Genomic DNA, 20,986 nt, shown 5'->3' with positions numbered 1-20,986 from the left:
TCTGAGTTTTCTGTTCATTCAGGATGAGACAAGATGTATCAAGATATGAAGCGGCAGTTTTGGTGAGCAGGTATGAAGAAAGGCATTGCTATTTTTATCTTTTAGTATAGTATATGTCAGATGATCAAGATTGATCATCAGCGGCCACTAGGTTCTCTACAACCACTACCTATACCAGAGTGGAAATGGGAGAGCATTTCTATGAATTTTGTTGAGGGATTGCCTAATTCATTTAAGGATCTTAATTTCATTTGGGTCATCGTTGATAGGTTGACCAAATCAGCTCATTTCTTGCCTATTGAAGTGTTGTTGTGGTCTTCATCGTCACGGACAGCACTTCTCTTCTCAGGATCTTCACTTCTAAGGTTGTAGGAACCTTAAAAGCCACCACACTTTTCAACCTTCTGAATAACACCGTCAAAAGAGATTAAAATTTTTGACCTCTTCTATCAAGGCTTACGCTTTCCTTTATAAAAGAAAATAAGTATTTGGTGGGCTTTTAGGTCTTCTAGCCAAACTTGGATGAGATACGGCTGGTAAATAGAGTAATCCTGTAACTTTTAATTTGACATGTCATGGAAGGCTTGAGCTTTAGGGTTCATGCTCGAGCATAAGGAACAAGGCTCGAGCCTCTCTAGATGGATGCTCGAGCTTCCATAAATGGTGCTCGATCTTCACATTGACACTTAACCAATTTTCTTTAACTATTTTCCGAAGCATCATTTTCTTATTTTTAGGGTTGAACTCTTTTAACATTGTTCGATCTAAGCTTCATGGGCTTGAGCACTAAGTACCAGGCTTGAGCATTTGAGGCTCAAGGCTCGAGCATCAATGGATAATGCTCGATCCTTAGTGGATGGTGTTCGATCCTGGAGGTGAGGCATGAGACCTGGGAGCATAGCCTTTCAATTAAATCAACTCTTTAATTTTCGACGCCTCATGTTCGAGCTTGAGGGTCAAGGCTCGAGCACCCTTGGTTAAGGCTTGAGCATCCTATGGTAAAGCTCGAGCACCAAGGTACAAGGCTCGAGCATTTGGGCCTTGTTGATTTTTCTTCTCTTCTTTGTTGTGATTCTTGAGCCTCAACACTTAGGCTCAAGCTCGGGGGTAAATTACTTTAAACTTCACCATTTAAGCCTCGGCTTGCTATGAATGACTGACAATGACTCTGTAAGCTTCGATATTATCATAAAGTCTTGGTTTTAACCATTTATTTGGGAAAGTACCTACAAACTCGAAATACATAGAAATCAGTCTAACAATGGAAAGAAGTATCACTTTAGGTCTTAACATACGTATATTTAGGGGCTCGAATATGCAATATTCAGCGCTCATCACACCCCCAAACTTACATATTGCTAGTCCCCTAGCAATACAGAACTAAAAAGCTACTTTCGTGTGAATTACGGTTGCATTGAGCTTATGCAACAAGCTTTTAAACCCTTAAGTTACCCCTAGTGGATGAGCTGTAGTCTGGTGAGGGTTTCCAGTGAAGATACCCATAAACTTCTCAAATCAGTGCCTTAATTGCACAGTAAGCTCATTCAAACCTGTTTTCATATCCTAATGTCCCAGCAATGCATCAATCAGTCAACTACAATAAGAATAAGGAACTATATTAAATAGGAAAAATCTCCATCTCTCAATATCATATCAGTAGCCATGGTCCCCATATGTCAGTTTAATCACATGTTTAATAATCTCGATCCTCAAAATCCTTTTTAATAGTGAACTTACAATTTTAAACATGTGGCTTACTATCTATACTTATATCTAACTCATGTTATCCCTCAATTCACAAGTAAACCTTTCAAATTCTGATCCCCAAGGTATTTTTCCTAATTTTCTACAGGTATGCATTTATTTCATTCATCACTCAATTTTTTTCAACTCTTTTTTATTTTTTTCCAAAAGGGTACTGTGCAATGCTCAGGCCTATTAAGCTTTCTAAATCACTTTTGTAACAAACTTTCGGCCAATGACTCTGGACCCAAACTTGACCCTTTTTCTCTTTTTTTTTTTTTTTTTTTTTCATTTTTTTTCTTTTACATTGGTGAATTTTTTTTTCTTTTATTGCATACATACCATTTTATTCCATTTTTTTTTTTTTAATACCTTGGTTCTAAAAATCATCAAATTCACCTGCTCATTTTAGTTTAACACAAATCAGAATAAGACTTCAAGTTTATACCCCACAGAATTCATGCAAGTGTGAACCTATGCAAAGTGAAGTATTCTGGGAATCAAAATCATCAAATAGTAATCATCCTGACAAAGTGGACCACAGGCCACCAACTGATATCAAAAAATTTCAAAAATCCCTATTTAGCATGAATTCGGTATACAAGCCATCTTTAACCAATATCAGACTACATATGGACATCACAACAATCAATAGACTCATGCTTAAAGTCATGCTTAAACAATTAAATTGCATCCTCTTGTGCACAATATATTAACAACAAAATTTTAAAAGGCACTGCCTTACCCCCAAACTTAAGATGCACATTGTCCTCAATGTGTAAAAATAGATGTAGAGTTAGAAAGATATTACCAAATACGCAGAACCAGTAAGGATCAAGAATTTATAGCTCAGAGGAATGAAATCGTCACCTCACCCCCAAACTTAGTCATTTGTACCTGACAAAATAATCACACTCCACAGTACACATCAGAGTATTAAGTATATGAAGTAAAATAAATATACATCATTATACACAAGTCAAATATATATATATATATATATATATATATATATATATATTGCAAAACTAACCTAAACTAACCTAATCTAAAAATAAAAGAAAAGTACACAAATAAACTAAAAACCTAGAAAAACTAAAAAGAATAAAAATAAAAAGAAAATAAATCGAATCAAACTAAAGTACAAACCTACAAGTGCTAAGTTTAATGTCGCTAGCTCGACAACATGCTAAGTTTAATGTCGATAGCTCGACATTAGGCCACTCCTTAGCCTGTATCCAACAACTCAACTACCTCCCTCATCCCAAAACAAGTCCTGTGGGTGATTATGAAATTCGAAACAAGATGAACTAGTGTGGTTCCATCAAGACCCATGAAAGAATAATCAAGCTTATTCAGTGGTGGCTTAGGCTCAAGTTTATGAGAGGACTCATAAGAAGGACAATGAGGACTGGAAATCAAAGGAGGAGGATCTTTTGTTGGAAAGATGGTGACTGAATCCTCATCCATGACATCAATAAAGAAGCACCCATCTTTCTCTGAGGAATATGGAGAGGCATTGAAGATGTTTAATTTGAGTTTCATGTTTCCAAAAGAAATATCTTTAGCCCCAATCCTACAGTTAATGTTGGCATTCGCTGTAGCTAAGAATGGACGACCAAGGATCACAGGAGTACAGCGATTGGGATCATGGACAGGTTCTGTATCCAGGACAAGAAAATTAACCAGAAAATAGAACTTATCCACTTTAATGAGAACATCTTCAATGATCCCACGTGGTTGTTTCATAAATCGATCAGCAAGTTGTAACACCATTAAAGTGGGTTTAAGCTCTTTCAAGCCTAATTGCTCATACATCGAGTAAGAAGGAAGATTAACACTCGTTCCAAGATCAAGAAGTGTTCTGTCTATCACATTGTTTCCAATGATGCAAGATATGGTAGGAGCACTAGGATATTTGAACTTAGGAGGAGTGCTGTGCTGAATGATTGCACTGACTTGCTCAGTGAGATAGATTTTCTTAGAGACTTGGCTTTTTGATTTTCTCTTTTGAGTGCACAAGTCTTTCAGAAATTTAGCATAGTCAGGGATTTGATTGATAACATCTATGAAAGGAATAATGACTTTTACCTATTTGAAGACATCCATCATGTCTTGGATTTTCTCTCCTTGCTTACCAAAGTAAGAGGGTCCCTTGAAAAGTTCAAGAAAAAGCGCTCTTGGCTCATAAGCTATCTTAAGGTTGGGAGTAGATGAAGAAGGGACTTCACCTTTAACTCCTTTAGAGCTTGATGGAGTAAGATGTGAGGGAACATCTGTGGGATGTGGAATTGGAAGAATGGGATTGATAGGAATCCTACGCCTCTCTTTTTCTACCTCTTTTTCCTCAACTTGATTATCAATGATCTTTCCACTCCTCAAAGTAGTGATGGCATTAACTTGTTTATGACGAGAACATGAAGGAGTAGTCTCATCAATCATGTAAGTTTGCCTTTTTGGATTTGCAATTGGCTGACCTGGCATTGTGCCTTCATCTCTTTGAGTCAACACTTTAACTATTTGCCCAACTTGAATCTTTATTTTGGCCATAGATTGGGAATGGGAATGTACCAATTGAGTGGTGGAATTAAAATCATTAATTGCAGCCAAAACCTTCTCTTCAAATTCAGACGAGTACCTAGGAGGATGAGGATCAGGATTAGCGTGGTTCCTAAATTGAGGAAGACAGTAGATGGAAGATTGATTGAAAGAATTATTTAGTAAAGGATTAGATGAATTGTGGTACTGTCCCTAAGATTGGGGAACAATATTGCCTTAGCTTTGATTTTGCCATGATATATTGGACTGATCTCTCCAACTAGGGTTATAAGTATTTGAATTTGGATTGTAACCCAAATTGGAGAATGCAACATTGGTTTGTGCTTGTGGATTTTCAAAAGAGTGACCCAAGAGAGGACAACTGGCAGCATAATGAGATGGATTAACATAAATAGAACACACCTCCTTTGGCAAAGAGAAGTGCTTAGAAGAATTAAGATTACTGACAGCTGATAAAACTTGGTTAAATTTTCGATTTAACACTTCCATTTGAGTGGCTAGCTCTCTAGATTTTTCTGCTTCATGGATACTAGGAATGGACCTAGACCTAGAGGAAGAAACATGTTGGACAAAATTTTCACTTAGGGCCTCAAACAGTTCCTAAGGGTCATTTGGGCTTTTATGCAGAAAACCACCATTACTAGAAGCATCTACTATATTCCTATGTGGATCATGTAATCCATCATAGAAGATTTGCACCAAATGCCATTTAAGAATATCATGGTGTGGACACTTTCTCAGAAGATCATTGTATCTTTCCCAAGTATCATGAAGTTGTTCACCCAGGATTTGGGAGAATGCCATGATCTCTTTTCTCATTTGTATGATTTTACCCACAGTGTAGTATTTTTTCAAGAACTCTTGTTGCAACTTATCCCATGTGCTTATAGAATTATGAGATAGGGAGTGCAACCAAGTTCTAACTTTGTCCTTGAGAGAAAATTGAAAAAGTCTCATCCTAAAAGCATCATTAGAAAGAGTGGAAAACTTGGTAGTTGAACATAATACTAGAAATTCATCTATGTGCTTATAGGGATCTTTAGTAGCAAACCCATGGAAAGTTGGAAGCATTTGGATCACAGCTGGCTTGATCTCAAAATAGGTTGCATTAAATTATGGAAATTGAAAGCAACAAGGGGATGTATATAAGGTGGGAATGAAATGATCCCTCAATTATGGTCCATTTGGATTATCACCATTATTAGCCATGTCTGATTTAAAGAATTCTCCTAACAATTTAAGTAATTTCAATGGTAACAAGTAGTAACAAAAAGAAAAATTTCAAGTGAAGAAAAACAAAAAAAACTCACAAAAGGTCCTGAAACCGAAGCTTCTATTCCTTAGGCATCTTGATCCTCGCTACTAGATTCCTGCACTTGAAAAGAAAAATAAATAAGGTGAGATATCAGAAAGTCCTAAAACTATAAATTAAAATAAAACTAATCTCAAACTCAATAAAACTGTGACACAGTCCCTGGCAACGATGCCAAAAATTAATGTGTTGTTGTGGTCTTCATCATCACGGACGATATTTCTCTTCTCAGGATCTTCACTTCTAAGGTTATAGGAACCCTAAAAGCCACCACACCTTCTGCCTTTTGAATAACACCGTCAAAAGAGATTAAAATTTTTGACCTCTTCTATCAAGGCTTATGCCTTTCTTTACAGAAGAAAATAAGTATTTGGTGGGCTTTTAGGTCTTCTAGCCCAACTGGGATGAGATACGGCTGGTAAACAAAGTAATCCTGCAACTTTTAATCTAACATGTCATGGAAGGCTTGAGCTTCAGGAACAGAAGCTCGAGCTTTAGGGTTCATGCTCAAGCATAAGGAATAAGGCTCGAGCCTCTTTGAATGGATACTCGAGCTTCCATAAATGGTGCTCGAGCTTCATATTGACACTTAGCCAATTTTCTTCAACTATTTTCCAAAGCGGTTTTTTCTTATTTTTGGGGTTGAACTCTTTTAACATTACTCGATCCAAGCTTCATAGGCTCAAGCATTTGGGGCTCAAGGCTCGAGCATCAGTGGATAATGCTCGATCCTTAGTGGATGGTGCTCGATCCTGGAGGTGAAGCACAAGACCTGGGAGCATAGCCTTTCAATTAAATCAACTCTTTAATTTCTGACGCCTCATACTCGAGCTTGAGGGTCAAGGCTCGAGCACCATTGGTTAAGGCTCGAGTATCCTATGGTAAGGCTTGAGCACCAAGGTACAAGGCTCAAGTATTTGGGCCTTGTTGACTTTTCTTCTCTTCTTTGTTGTGATGCTCGAGCCTCAACACTTGGGCTCGAGCTCGGGGGCTTCAATTGCTTCAAACTTTACCATTTAAACTTTTGACTTGCTCTGAATGACCGGCAACGACTCTGTAAGCTTCGATATCATCATAAAGTCTCAGTTTTAACCATTTATCTGGGAAAGTACCTACAAACACAAAATACATAGAAATTAGTTTAACAATGGATATAATTATTACTTTATGTCTTAACATATGTATATTTAGGGGCTTAAATATGTAATATTCAGCGCTCATCACCTATTCGCATTGATTACACTTCAAAACAGTTGGCGAGACTTTATATAACAGAGATTGTGAAGTTGCATGGCACACCGTTATCTATTATATTGGATAGGGATTCAAGCTTTGTATTGGGATTCTGGAAGAGTTTTTAGCAGGTTTTGGGTACCGAATTGTATCCTAGTACTACTTATCGTCCTCAGATTGATGGACAGACCGAGGAGGTTAATCAGATCATGGAGGATATGCTTCATTCTTGTGTCCTTGACTTTAAGAGTCATTGGGAGGACTATTTGCCACTTGTGGAGTTTGCATATAACAATAACTTTTAGAAGACTATTTGAATAGCACTGTTTGAGGCTTTATATGGCCGGCTTTGTAGATCTCCTATTTATTGGATGGAGGTTGGTGAGAACAGATTTTTGGGTCCTGAGTTCATTAAGGATACCTCTAAAAATATTGCTCTTATTAACGATCATATGCGCATTGCCCAGAATAGGCAAAAGTGTTATGTAGACCGTCGTACTTGTGCATTAGAGTTGCAGGTGGGAGATCATGTTTTACTCAAGGTGTCTCATATGAAAGGGGTAATGCGCTTTGGGAAGAAAGGGAAGTCGTCACCACATTTTGTCGATCATTTTATGATTACGGATCGAATTGGAACGATGGCTTATTGCTTCGCACTTCCGGATCATTTAGATCGTGTTTACAATGTGTTCCATGTTTCCATGTTGAGGAAATTTCTTTGCGATAAAATTCGTTATCAGCATATTGATGTTGGTGAAATTGAGTTGCAACCGGATGCAACCTATGTGGAACAACCGTGTCGTATTATTGACTGTAGGGATCAAATTATTTGTAATAAGGTCATTCCTTTGATACGTGTCCAATGGACTTATCACAATGAGGCTAAATCTACTTGGGAACAGGAAGACGTCATTCGCTCAACCTTTCCAGACATAATGGATGAAGGTAAAGGCGAATTCCGAGAAGGGAATTCCTTTCGTTAGGGGGAAAGAATGTAATACCAAATGATAGTCTCGGTATTTTATTAATTGTTTCAATTGTGTTCTTAATTTTTATTTAATTTCTTGGTTATTTGAATTAATTATGTGTTTAATTGAAATACTTGTTTAGTTGATTATGTGTTTATTTGAATTACTTATTTAGTTGAATTTTGTGTTAGGTTTTCTTGCAATTAATAGTTAGGAATTAAATGTGTTAAATGGTTGTTTTATTTTTTATTTTTTATTTTTTTAATGGTTATGGATAGTAGTCATGGGCCAACCACTTGGGTTCCATGGACTACTTAGATAAGGAGTTTAATGGGTATGGATAATTACTCATGGATAGTGTATATGTATATATATATATAATTAAATAATATATATTTAAGGAAAGTCCTTTAGAGATAATCTAATGAATTTATTTTATTTAGTTAAAAAAATAATATGCATAGATTATACGTAACTTATATTTTTAGTTACCTTTTTAGTGTTTTAATTTTATTATTATTTTCTTTATTAATTGGATGTGGATTGGGAAAAGGAATAGGGTTAATATCTAGTCTATAAATATATCTCTATAGGGTTGGAAAAAGGGGTTAGAAAATATATCACGTATAATTTTAAAGAGAGAGAGAGAAAGAAGGAGGGAGGAGAGGAAGAAGAAGAAGGAGGCTAAGGTTTTATCAAATCCTAAAGGCAAGTTCTTTATTCTACACTTCTCTCTTAGATCTATAATCTATATATCTCTAGCATAGCTTTAGGGATGTTTAAAGGATAATTAAAATTGGAATCCATGTTTTAATTAATCTAGAACTAGGTTTTATAAATTATTTTGTTTATGTTTATTCTTGTGTATAAATTGATAAATTTATGATTTGATTGGATTACTTTATGTTTTGTTACATATTGTACATAATGTATTTTCATATCTATATACTTTGATGGAACGTAGAAACATACCTAGAATTTCTGAAACAAATAAAGAATGAATTCATAGTGAAATTCTGGGTTGATTCGCGTAACAGTGTTCGGACCGCTGTTACAGTGCTCGAGCCTTGGGGGCAAAGCTTGAGCCTTGGATGAAAAGCTCAAGTTTGTAAGGAAAAGCTCAAGCAATTGGTTGTAAAGCTCAAGCCTGAGAAAGAAAGCTCGAGCAATTGGGTGAAAAGCTCAAGCCTAAAGTAGGATGCTCGAGCCTGAAGTAGGGTGCTCGAGCAATTAGGACAAAAGCTCAAGCCTTACTTGATGAAGTTTCGGAAACAGCATTATATTACTTGTTATTGAAATTGAGGAGTCCTAAACATCAAATAAGGACTAGGAATGAGATTAAATAAATGTTAAACAAACTTAAATTTATTAACACATGCTATTTGATTCTTTGAGGAATGAATGGACTTAATCTTTAATTGGTTTTAACAATTAAGATTAATTGTATAGCATGAATGGTATATCGAGAATGCTTGAGTGATTGTGTAGTAAAATATCAATCTATTTAAGATTTAGTATATGTAGGATGTGTGATGTAGAAAACTTAAATAAATTATAAGCTGTACCTATTTTGTAATAGCATGATATAATATTATTATGTTTAACTTTGGATTATTTGATGTACTTCTGAAATTGTTACATCAATTGTTGGATTGTGTGGATTTAGTGCACCAGTATGGGATGGTGGTAGTCTAGGGATGGATTAACTTATCAGTTAAGTCCTACATATTTTATAAGGAAACGGCTTTGCTAAAATGGTAAGTCCTAATTATATTTGTATCAGGTCAACTGAACCAGTTGGATGATACATAGTGGATTAATTTAGATTGGATATATATATAGACATTTGCCATGATATGAGCTTGAGTCTCAGGATCATGGTTATGGTGCGTATATTGCTAGAGATGTGTAGCTAGATATAATGTAGTTATTTCCCTGATAGGTTTAGGTACTCATGCCCACTATATGTGCATTTTGCATGTTGCCTACTATTCAGGTTGAAACAACCTTATAGTCTAGTGAGGTTCCTTTAGTGTGTATCTATATATTTATACGGATTACTTAGCTATTGCATGGGTTAACTATAGATATATAATTTATCTGATCTCTGTTTGGGTTGTCGTAGAAAAAACTTATTCGTGGGCCTCACCCACTATTATTATTTTTCAAGTGTTCGTCAGTTCCAGATATAGAGTTTGTTCGTGTTGAGCAGAGACAGTCCACATCATTCTTCCGGTTCTATGTAAGACTCTTTTTATGTTTTAGATTCGGATTATGTTGTTTTTCGATTTTTTCAGTTGGATTATCATTAGGGGTCCACTAGAGGGATTCCCGAGTTGTAATGATATTAAAGGTTTTTGATGTTTCATTTGGAGGATTAATTATTAAGTTAAGGATTTAATATTTAATTTCTTTTCAGCGGTATTATTTATTTCTTATTATGTTTTTATGTATTCTGTGTTCATTTACATACTTAATTGTTTGGTATCTTTCATATCTGTGCTCGGACTTGATTACCCGTGGCTCTAAAATTGAGGGGTATCACAAGAGGAAAGGAGAGGAGAGAGACGCTTAGTATGGTAGACGTCCGCAATGAGTAAAAAGGCATGTTTCAATGCAAGTATTTATGCAATCCATAATTCCTTATTTACTTTGACTGATTCAATTCATCACCATCCAAAGTTCCAAACCCAATTTCATCACCCTTTTTTTTTTTTTGGTAAATGAACCCAGTTTCAGACTTCCAACACTCAAACTTCAATTTTTAAAATTCAATTTTCAATGGTTCACTTCCTGAATGTGGGTACATGCTGTGATTCTTGTTGCGGACATATAAGTCTTGGTGTTGTCTACAGCTCAGTCTCTCTGGTCTCTAGCGAATCATTCGTCTGCAAATCAATCAAAAAACGCGAACTCTCCAATCAGACCTATCTCGCAGCTCATGAGCGCAAGCCCTAACATTCTTCAAATCAATGTGGACAAGAATACCTCCACGTCGTCACCCTCTCCACCATGAGAAAAACTAGAATCTTTCTAATCCTAATTGGCAGCCAGCCATGACTAAAGAATTGCAACCAGTAAGCAAATGCCGATGAAATTATGAGGTGTAAATTATGAATCAATCAATATTTTTGGTCTACTTGAAATATTTAGAATTCATGTATTTTGTATTTGTTGTATTGTCATACTTTTGAATTGACCCAAGCATGACATGCCTTAAAAAAGCATGGACACTACTTTGAATGGCGTGGTGTCCAAATTGGCAGCCCATTGTGATAAGTACAAATAGGGATAAGACCCTCAAACCCCAAAAAAAAATTACTCACGTTCATCATCCTCTTTGAATCTTCTCAAGTACTGTCTGTAACAAGCAGGTGACCGATTTCTGCCATTATCATTTTTTTATCGCGCTTCTCTTAATTAATTACCTCTCTTATTCTGGTATACTGTCTTATTTTGGTAATTAATTTAAGGAGTTCTGAATTTGCTATATATGTTTTTGTCTTCTTTACGATTTTTCCATATATATTTACATTAAAAATTTTGTCGATTGTGTGTAAGTCTTGCAAACCCTGAATCAACCATTTGAAGCCATAGATCGGCTACCCTTCTTCAAACGAGCCCACGCTCAAACCAAAAGACCAGTGAAGATTCTCACCCAAACAACCAAAGCCTTAACCTTCACAGCACTCTGTAGCAACCAAGCCTAAATGACTTCCAAGTTCATTCTTATTAAGCCATGAATATTTGTATTGTTAACAAAAAAATGATTAGTGACCTAATGTTAGAAGAGTCATTTCTCGAGTGGGTAAAATATAGAATATCTTCAGTTTTGGGTGAAAAAGAAAATGCCTAATACGTTACTAATGATATTATAGTCAAATTTAACCTTTAATTCGATGTTATGTAAAGTGCTGATCCAGGTCTGGATCAATCCTCCCATCATCATTAGGAGAATAGGATGGTCCGACTGCAATAATGACGTTACGAATTTAGATCGAAGAGAATGTTAGAGAATCTTAATTATCCCATATCCGATCTTAGAGAAGGGCTTTGACACATATAGACGAGTTCGGTTAAAAGCAATGCCCAACATAATTTTACATGTTCTATTGATTTGTTAGTGTATTTTTTATTTTGCTCATATGAATTAAATGTAAACAGACCCATAGGTGATATGACGTGATCACTCTATTATACTCATTTAGGAGCACCAAATGAGTGCCTTTCTTTAGTTTATCTCATAGTTTCAGACTTCATATCTTTGACATTTTATTGATTGGGGCATTTTTCTTTCATGGTTTAGATTTTATTTTATTTTTTATTATTATTATTTTTTTCTGGCAACTAGGTCGATACTTGCCTTCCTGTTTGAATTAAGAGTTCAACTGGACCAATTGGCTGGGTTTTATTTAACTGGCCAACTAGGCCATTCCCAATCATCTTTTCAAATGTTCTATGGTAGGTAATGCCATCTTTAATTTTTTACCATTTTCTATTTTCATATTTAATTTTGTCACAAATTTCACAACTATCTCCTTACAAAATTATGTATGCTATATAAATTTCAATAGAAAGTGCAAACCCAAAAGTCCTGATATCAACACAATCACAAAGCCAATAAGGTAGCGATGGTTGATATGGCAAGTGTAGAGCTTTTAAGTTCCCTATAGATAAGGATTGAAGGAAACAAAGATAATTTAAAGGCTCTCAAGGATTTCAGCCCGATGGGGCCAAATGTGTCTGGCATTACAAGGTGTCCACTGTTCTTTGTGCATAAAATGAAGATGCTTATACACCGCGCATGGTGTCTATTGGTCCTCTTCACAGAGGGAAGGAACATCTGCAGGCAATGCAGGAGGACAAATTGAGCTACATGTGCTGCCTATTTGAGCGAACTCAATCCGACCAAACACGTAAAAATTACGTAGAAACTATGCTAGAGATGGCACCCATTGTGCGAGAATGCTATACAAAAGCAATAGTAGTCATACCGGATGACAATATCATACTTGCAAAAATGATGCTGATTGATGGTTGCTTCATAATTGAACTTTTATATAGGAATTACTTAGAGCAACAAGACCCCATTTTGTGGAGCCCTGCCAAGTACTACGCTGTCCAACATAACTTGCTATTACTCAAGAACCAGATTCCTTCCCATGTTGTTCAAAAATTGTTCGACCTGACAATGTTATGTATACCGGGTAGTGGAAACCAAACCTCCCCTGACCTCATTGGATGTGTCCTTTCATTCTTAGGCGATATGATAGGTCCAGGAAATAGTAACTTAAGAAATAAGAATTACTTGAATCCATATCACATTCTCCATCTTTTACATATTCTATACATGCCTGGTTATACCATTAGTACAGAAGAGGAATGGGCAAACAACTGCAAAGAGCGATCTGCATTCGAATATTCTGCAACAAAACTCAAAATGACAAGAGTCAAATTACAGAGACATAAAACACGAAACTTATTCGACATGAAATTTACTATTGATAGTACTACTTGTCATCGTTTATTCAACAGTGGTGATGAGAGCTAAAAAGTATGCATTTAAATCCCTTAAGCTTGAGTATTCTAGGACCTTTATCTATCTTATTTCCCCGTTTTATACTAATTTCATGTTATTGCCTTTTTAGGTGCTTATCTAAAAAATAAGAGCATTAAAGAAGTTAACTCAACCTGAATGGAAGAAAGAAGCAAAGTGGAAGCAAATTGAAGCAAAGTATGGAAATTCAGCATGTTCGATCGATCTCAGCAATTCTCAGATCGATCGAAAGTTCATCGATCTAAACAATTCAAGATGGATCCAAACCTTTGTCCTTATCCAAAAGAATCCAACAAGTTTGATCGATCGAACATTTCCCATATCGATCGAAATGATTTGATCTTATCCATACCTACCACCCACCTACCACTTTTGTCTTTTTCCCAAAAATATCTCAGAGATTTGTCTTTATTCAAAAAGGCGCAGCCAAAGATGATCGATCTCTGCAGCATTCGATGGATCTCAGCCATGTTCGATTGATCTCAACACAGTTCGATCGATCAAACTTCCTCAAGTCCAAAAAAAAAAAATAGATTCCAGCTTATTAAAAGTTGGCTCATGGTGCAATCATTGGAGGGACATTGGTGTACGAGCCCAGACCATTGGGTGACATTTTGACCTACCTATATAAGGATTGAGAGCCACTTTTAGAGCATAGTTGTTATTCATAACTTGTAATTTTCTTATCTTGGAGAGGAGGCTAAAGATTATAGAGCTTTTACACATTTTGGGAGTTCTTCCATTCTTCTAGGGTTTCCATCAAGAAGGAGGTCATTCCTACCATGGAGATAACCCTTGAGGGTTGGATGACTACTTTAATGAGTGGCTAGACATCTACTTAGGCCTAGAGTAGCCCTTAAGTTTGCTTCCTAGACTTAGTTCTTTGATCTTAGATTTATATGTATATCTTGCGGTTTCTACTTGATGTGTATGGATTAATGCTTTCAATTGATTATCTACTTCTAACCATATGTCTATGTATGCTAGAATGGATGATTTATGTGCTTTTCTCTAGATTTAGTGGAATTTATGCATGTCTATGTGTATGGATGAAGTTAATCTAGAGTTACAATTTATTTAATGGTTCACACCGGTTTCTTGATGGATTGTACCACAATTTTAACTTACTTAGTTAAATTTCGTGTCTTTAGTGTAGATGTAGTGTAGTTGTTTTAAATTCATAGATAAGTGGACAATCTACTCTTGTTCCTTGGTGTTCCATACTTATGAATGCATTGGATGTATGTTTCTATATAGTTGTGTGTGCATAAATTGTGGTTTCATTGAATGGATTTTAGTCTCATTTGATAGGTTGTGCTTTCCATTTGATTTGGCTTGACAATCTATACTTATCTGCCATCCATGCCTAGTATTAGTTAATGTCACACACACACAAACAAGTTACAAGTCAATTTCCCCATTAATATACAATTACTGGTGAGGTATAGTACCCTATGTCCTCCCCTCTATATCTTTCTCTACGTTATTAATCATTGAATTTTGTTTACTTTAATCTCATTTGCATAATAGCTTAACCAACCAATCTTTGATCACTCGACCTACTAACCCTATTTATTGTTTCCATTACAAAGGCACCCACAAATCCCTTGGGACAATCCCTACTCACCCTAGCTATATTTTTAGTTAGAGGTAGTGGTGGCTTTTACAAATTTAAAACTTGGCCACATTGCACACTCACACTCTTAGTTCATATCATTTTGCAAACTTTTGGTGCATTGGTACGACACACACCAAGTTTTTGGCGCCGTTGCCAGGGATTGAATTGGCAATGTCGTGTTTTGAAAATAAATAGGAATTAGTACTCTTTTGATCGTGTCTTTTCTTTATTTTCTTCTTCGTTACTTATTGTGTTTGTTCTTGATTGACTAGGTGCATTGAGTGAAGGAAGTTGAGAAAAGGAGAATTCAAAGAAATGAGCTAAGTTAAGCACAAAAAGGACTAAAAATCTAAAAAAATTGCAAAGCAAAGCCAGGCTAGAAAGTTGAAAGTTAAATTGAAGTTGCTTAAGGACCCTTTGTGAGATCTTTCTAACTCAAGCTCTAGTTAAATCATCGGCCCGCGTGGAGGCTTGTTTTTCATTTCTTAGATAAATCGTGAGCCCGCGATGAGGCAATTTACTTTTCCTTGCATGTTGTTCAAGCATGGGAGTATAAGATCAATGTATGTGGAGATTTGTTGATTGATTTGTTGTGGGGGCGAAGTGTTTGTTACTTGCTTATTTCTTGTTATTTGTTTTGCTAGTGCATGCATGGTCGTAGGTCATTGAATCCTACTCTTGTCCCTCTTAATTTTCATCTTGAATTGGTTATTCGTAATCCTAAGGGAAGAGGTAGTTCTCATCACTCCATTTTATCAATGGATGAGCAAAATAATGACCTTGTGCAGGACCTTGGTTACATAGACCAACAAGGCATCCTCCACCCTAATGTGCATCATGAAAACATCCAATTACCATTAGGCATGCCTAGACCATTTATTCCACCACAACAACAAGGCTAAATTCCATTGGGAATGCCTCAACCAATCTTTGCTCCATAACCTCCTATGGTTCAAGCTAACCACAATGTTTGAGTAGGACCACTGGTTGTAAATTCCCCTCTTGCTTTAAGAGACCATTATGTGCCTAATGAATATAATGCACCCACTTGCATTCAATTGCCTCTATTTAGAGTACATCACTATAAAATTAAACCACAAACCATTCAAATGCTTCCTAACTATCATGGACTTTCAAGTGAAGAACCCTATAAGTATTTGGATGAGTTTCTTAAAGTGTGTTCCACCGTGAAATACATGGACATGCCAGAAGAAGTGTTAAGACTCAAACTTTTTCCTTTTACACTCAAAGACAAGGCAAAATATTGGTTTAACAATCTTAGGCCTTTTTCGATAACTTCTTGGCCAGAAATGCAACAAGAGTTCTTGAAAAAGTACCCAGTATCAAAAACCAATGCCATGAGAACTTGAATTCGTGAATTTTCTCAAGGGGATGGAAAAATGTTTCATGAGGCATGGGAAAGATTCAATGACTTGCTTAGGAAGTGCCCACATCATCACATACCTAAGTGGTAACTAATTCAATATTCTTTGAAAGTTTACTAGATAATCACAAGGGTATGGTTGATGCATCTATGGGTGGTTTTTATCTTGATAAGCATGAAAATGATGTGTGACAATTGTATGAAAGTATGAGTGACAATTCCATGCATAGGTCCTTATCTTCTAAAAATGGTAGAAATCTAGGTGGAATGAAGAATGTTGGCTTATATCAAGTTGACAACTCCAATGATATAGCCGCCGAGATGAAATCCTTATCTCAAAGATTTGATCAGTTTTTAATCAACCAAACTTCGGTGAATCAAATGTCTTCCTTCCCTAATCATGTTCATCATCGTGCATCTAATGAATCATATATGACTTGTTCTAGTGTGTTACATTATACTTCCAATTGTCCCTATGGACATGTACAAAATGACAACCATGAGCAAGCAAATGCCATTTTTGCTAACCAAGGGAATAATCCCTATGGCAATCATTATAATTCAAGTTGGAGGAACCATCCGAACTTTTCTTGAAAAATCCAAGCGGAAGGCTCAAACCTTCCCCAAGGTGGTTTTCAAGGGAAGTATATCCCACCTCCAATGCAAAGCCAAGGTTCCCAAGGTTTTAGATCATCATCATTTCAATCACATGGAAACCAATTCTCTAATTCTAATTTTCCTAATCAACCATCTTACATCTTATTCTCAAGGAAGCTCTAGGAGTCCCACTTTAGAAGAAAAAGTTTTGACCGCTTTAGGCACTATAAAGGCGAACACTCAATTGCTTCATTCTCACTCTCAATCCATTGCTAAGCTAGAAACCCAAGTAGGGCAAATAACTAGTACTTTAAATGCTAGAGATAAAAGAAAAATGCCTTTGAATGCCCCACCAAAGAAATAATGTGTTGTGGAGATTCATTCCTCATTGGAAGGTCCCACAATTGAGCATGTCAATGCGGTGACAACCTTGAGGAGTGGGAAGATTGTGGACAACAAAATAGGTATGTTCAATGAAGAGAGTTAACCGATGCAACCAAAAGTTGACACCTGTCCCGTTTCACATGTTATTTTTCCATCATTGCATGTGCATGATCATCATGTTGAGAAAGCATTGAAAAATGATTTGAAAAATGAATCAAAGCATGATTTGAAAAAGGACTTGAAAAATTCTTATGTTGATGATGTTTCAAAGATAAATTTTGAAAAAGTTTTTGAGCCAAGAGCTCTATTTCCGGATGCCTTGAAAGAATCCATTTATCTTGATAAACAAAAGACCAAGACCAATGAAATCATTGAAATGTTTAGGCAAGTGAAGATTAATCTCTCTCTTTTGGATGCAATTAAGCAAATTCCAGCTTATGCCAAGTTCTAGAAAGATCTTTACACCCCCAAAGAGGAAGAACAAAAGCTAAGCACCAAGAAAAATGGTTTTGACCGAGCAAGTGAGCTCTATTTTGCAACATAACACCCTCCCAAAGTTCAAAAACCCTGGTTCACCTACTACTTCTTGCATTATTGGTGACCACGTCATCAATTGGGCTCTCTTAGACTTAGGAGCAAGTGTTAACCTTCGTCCATACTCGATATATGTCAAATTAGGCTTAGGAGACTTGAATCGACGTTGGTAGTTTTACAACTTACCGACCGATCAATCAAAAAGCCTAGGGGTATCATTAAGGATGTTTTAATTAAAATTGATAAGTTCTTCTTCCCGGTCGATTTTATTGTCATTAACACGGAACCGGTTCGAAATCCTAAGAGCCAAATTCCCGTTATCCTTGGCCGTCCTTTCTTGGCAACTTCAAATGCCAACATCAATTGTAGGATGGGGATAATGAAAATCTCATTTGGGCATATGAAAGTGAAGTTAAACATTTTTAACCCAACCCCGAATTTAATGGACCAACATGAAGAAGTGTGTGTTGTAGAGGAGTGTGTAAACCATGAATTTGATGAAGTTAAGTCTTTACTTGATGTTGAACATTTCCATGGTTTGTCTACCAACTTGAAAGCATAGAAAGTTGCATTGAAGTTAAGTGTTCCAAGGGCATGGAAGCCCAAGAGTTATTTTGACCAAGGAACGTCAATGTCGTTTGAATTAAGTCCAATGAGTTCCTTAGGGAGCAATTTGTTAGGTGGGATTCAAAAATCCATTCACCCTGTCAAGGAGGGGTTGCATAACAAGATATTTGATCCGGGCTAAAAGAGCCCAACATTTTGCTAGAGACGTTAAAGACTAGTACATGCTTCGTAGGGTTTACAACCCTATTCCTCCTTCATTTCTATTTTACCTTTCATATCTTGCGTTGTCTAGATATGTTTTGGGGTTTATACACATTGATAGGAACTATGATTGAGGATGCATGCCCTTTCATTCTGAAAATAGGCATTTTGTTCTTGTTCGATCGATCTCAAAAGAAATTCGATCGATCGAACATCCTTGCCTACATCCAATCATCCCTCTGTTCCATCGATCGAAATTTTCCTGCATAAATCAACACTTTGTGTATCGATCGAAAATTTTCTTGGATCGATCTGAAAGTTCCTAGATTGATCCAACTTTTTCTTAGATCGATCTTCACTCCACACTTAGAAAATTTTTAAGATTCATGAAAAAGGCCTCTCTGTACATCGTTCGAACTTGTCTATAGGTTTTCACCTGTTCGATCGATCGAAGTATCTTTTAGATCGATCTTGCATTGATCGATCTGTACCCACCTTTGTTGACTTTGATTTGACTTTTAAACTTTAATTTAGTAAAAATCCAAAAATATTTTGAATTTTTAGTTTATTTCATTTTATTCTCAAAAATTTCAAAAATATTTTTAATTTTAGGAAATTTTTCAAAAATCTAAAAATATTTTCATTTTATCTTATTTTATTTTTATTTTATTTTATTTTATTATTATTATTATTATTATTATTATTATTATTTTAAAAAAATTTCAAAAATACTTTGTCATTTGAAGTAGAGATCGATCTGTGTTCTTTCAAGATCGATTTATGTTCGATCGATCTGAGATTTTTTCTAGATCGATCGAACTTGTCAGGGCCAGTTTTTAAAATAAAACCCTAGGGTCATTTTGATCGATTTGTAAATCGATCTCAGACCCTCAACCCTCGCCGCTGCAATACCCATCCCTCTCAGCTCCGCAAACCCTCCAGCAAGCTTCCCAAGGCCTCGAATCTCTCTCCCTCATCTCAGATCTCATCTCTCTCTCCTTTGATCCACTTCTCTCGCTAGTTTGGGTAAGTTGTGTTTCATTTCCATTTTTAAGTTTCAATCATATATTTTTGATGCTTTCATGTTAGATCTGAGCTTCCCATGTCTGATTCTTGCCATTTTTGACTTGATGAAGCATGTATATATATATATGTATATAGATTTATGTATATATTTGATTCCGAATGTGATTTTGAGTTGACAAGTGACCCAAATTGTGTTGTTGTTGTGTGGGAGGGCCCCACAAGCTTGCTTGAGTGCCCCCGTGCCATCCACGTCACAGATTTATGACTGTTTGCATTCGTTGCAGAGTTCGATCGATCTCTGTTTTTCTCAGATCGATCTGCTCACTTAAGTCCAGATCGATCCAACTTGAATCGATCTCATTTTTTTTCCAGATCGATCAAATCTCACAGATTTACCTATATACTTCACAACACCATCTTTTATGTTCCATGCTATCTTATTTATGTCCAATGCCTATGTTTTCCACATTGGATGCATTCTATACTTATCCTGTTTAACATGTTTCACTTGGTCACTGTTTATTCGGCTGCATCATCACTTGCATAGATTCATGATTATTATTCTGAGTTGTCTATCTTATTTGACATACATGTTTTTATATATTGTGTTTCACTTCTTTATGCTGATACTAACTTATATTGCAAGTGTTTTTCTTTCTGTTTTGCAGGCTATGGCTAGGGTAAAGACTGTTGCTCGTAGGCATTATCCACGCTGAGTGAGGCAGTGAGTAGAGGAGCAGGCAGGACCATCTCATGTTCAAGTCCCCATTCCAGAGCCAGCTCCAGAGCAGGTTGATGAGGCTGAGCAGTTAGAGCAACTGGAGGTAGATCCATCTCAGTCCCCATCAGCCGACTCTAGACTATAGTCTTCAGCCTCTGCATTATCTTCTGCAACTAAGATTGCGCATATATCTTCTCCCCCACCACCACCGGCACAGCCAGGCCAGGTCCGCGACAGACTTACCAAGAGATACTCAAGCCTTGAGGTGGCGTATGAGTCAGTATTTGACATTGTCTTTTTCTCCCAGTATTTCCTGACCCAGTCCGCCTACGATGATATTAACCGGAGGGGCATTTCAACTATTTTGGCCCCAGTCACATATCCAGTTTACCCGCGGCTTGTTCGGTTGTTCTACCAGAACCTCCGGCCGGCCTCAAGTAACCTGTCAGAGCTACACACTACATTGATGGCCACCCCATCCGAATCACAGTTGATATTCTTGCCAGATCTTCTCGATGCCCGCATGTCTGCCCTCTTGATGTTTATTATCCTATCTTAGAGTGGAGGCCTTTTTACGCAGAC

The 20,986-nt window shown here is 36.5% G+C and overlaps 1 protein-coding gene, 1 long non-coding RNA gene and 1 other non-coding gene across 3 annotated transcripts; 2 read left to right on the top strand and 1 right to left on the bottom strand.

The window, feature by feature from the left end:
- Positions 1–7,299: 7,299 nt before the first annotated feature.
- Positions 7,300–7,830, top strand: LOC132316622 (uncharacterized). Its single transcript, XM_059815096.1, has one exon. The coding sequence runs from the start codon at positions 7,300–7,302 to the stop codon at positions 7,828–7,830; it is 531 nt and encodes a 176-aa protein (XP_059671079.1).
- Positions 7,831–10,933: 3,103 nt separating this feature from the next.
- On the top strand, positions 10,934–14,341 carry LOC132267650 (uncharacterized). The gene is made up of 2 exons (XR_009469035.1): positions 10,934–11,189; positions 13,464–14,341. It is a non-coding gene; the product is annotated as an uncharacterized LOC132267650 (long non-coding RNA).
- A 2,004-nt stretch (positions 14,342–16,345) lies between these two features.
- On the bottom strand, positions 16,346–16,452 carry LOC132267905 (small nucleolar RNA R71). The gene has a single exon (XR_009469124.1). It is a non-coding gene; the product is annotated as a small nucleolar RNA R71 (small nucleolar RNA).
- Between the last annotated feature and the right edge of the window lie 4,534 nt (positions 16,453–20,986).

The sequence above is a fragment of the Cornus florida genome, unplaced genomic scaffold, assembly GCF_030987335.1.
Source record: "Cornus florida cultivar Cherokee Brave unplaced genomic scaffold, ASM3098733v1 CherokeeBrave_3.0.0_Hap2_Chr07, whole genome shotgun sequence".
NCBI lineage: Eukaryota > Viridiplantae > Streptophyta > Magnoliopsida > Cornales > Cornaceae > Cornus > Cornus florida.
The sequence above is the reverse complement of the archived record's forward strand: the minus strand, read 5'-3'. Positions and strand labels throughout refer to the sequence as shown.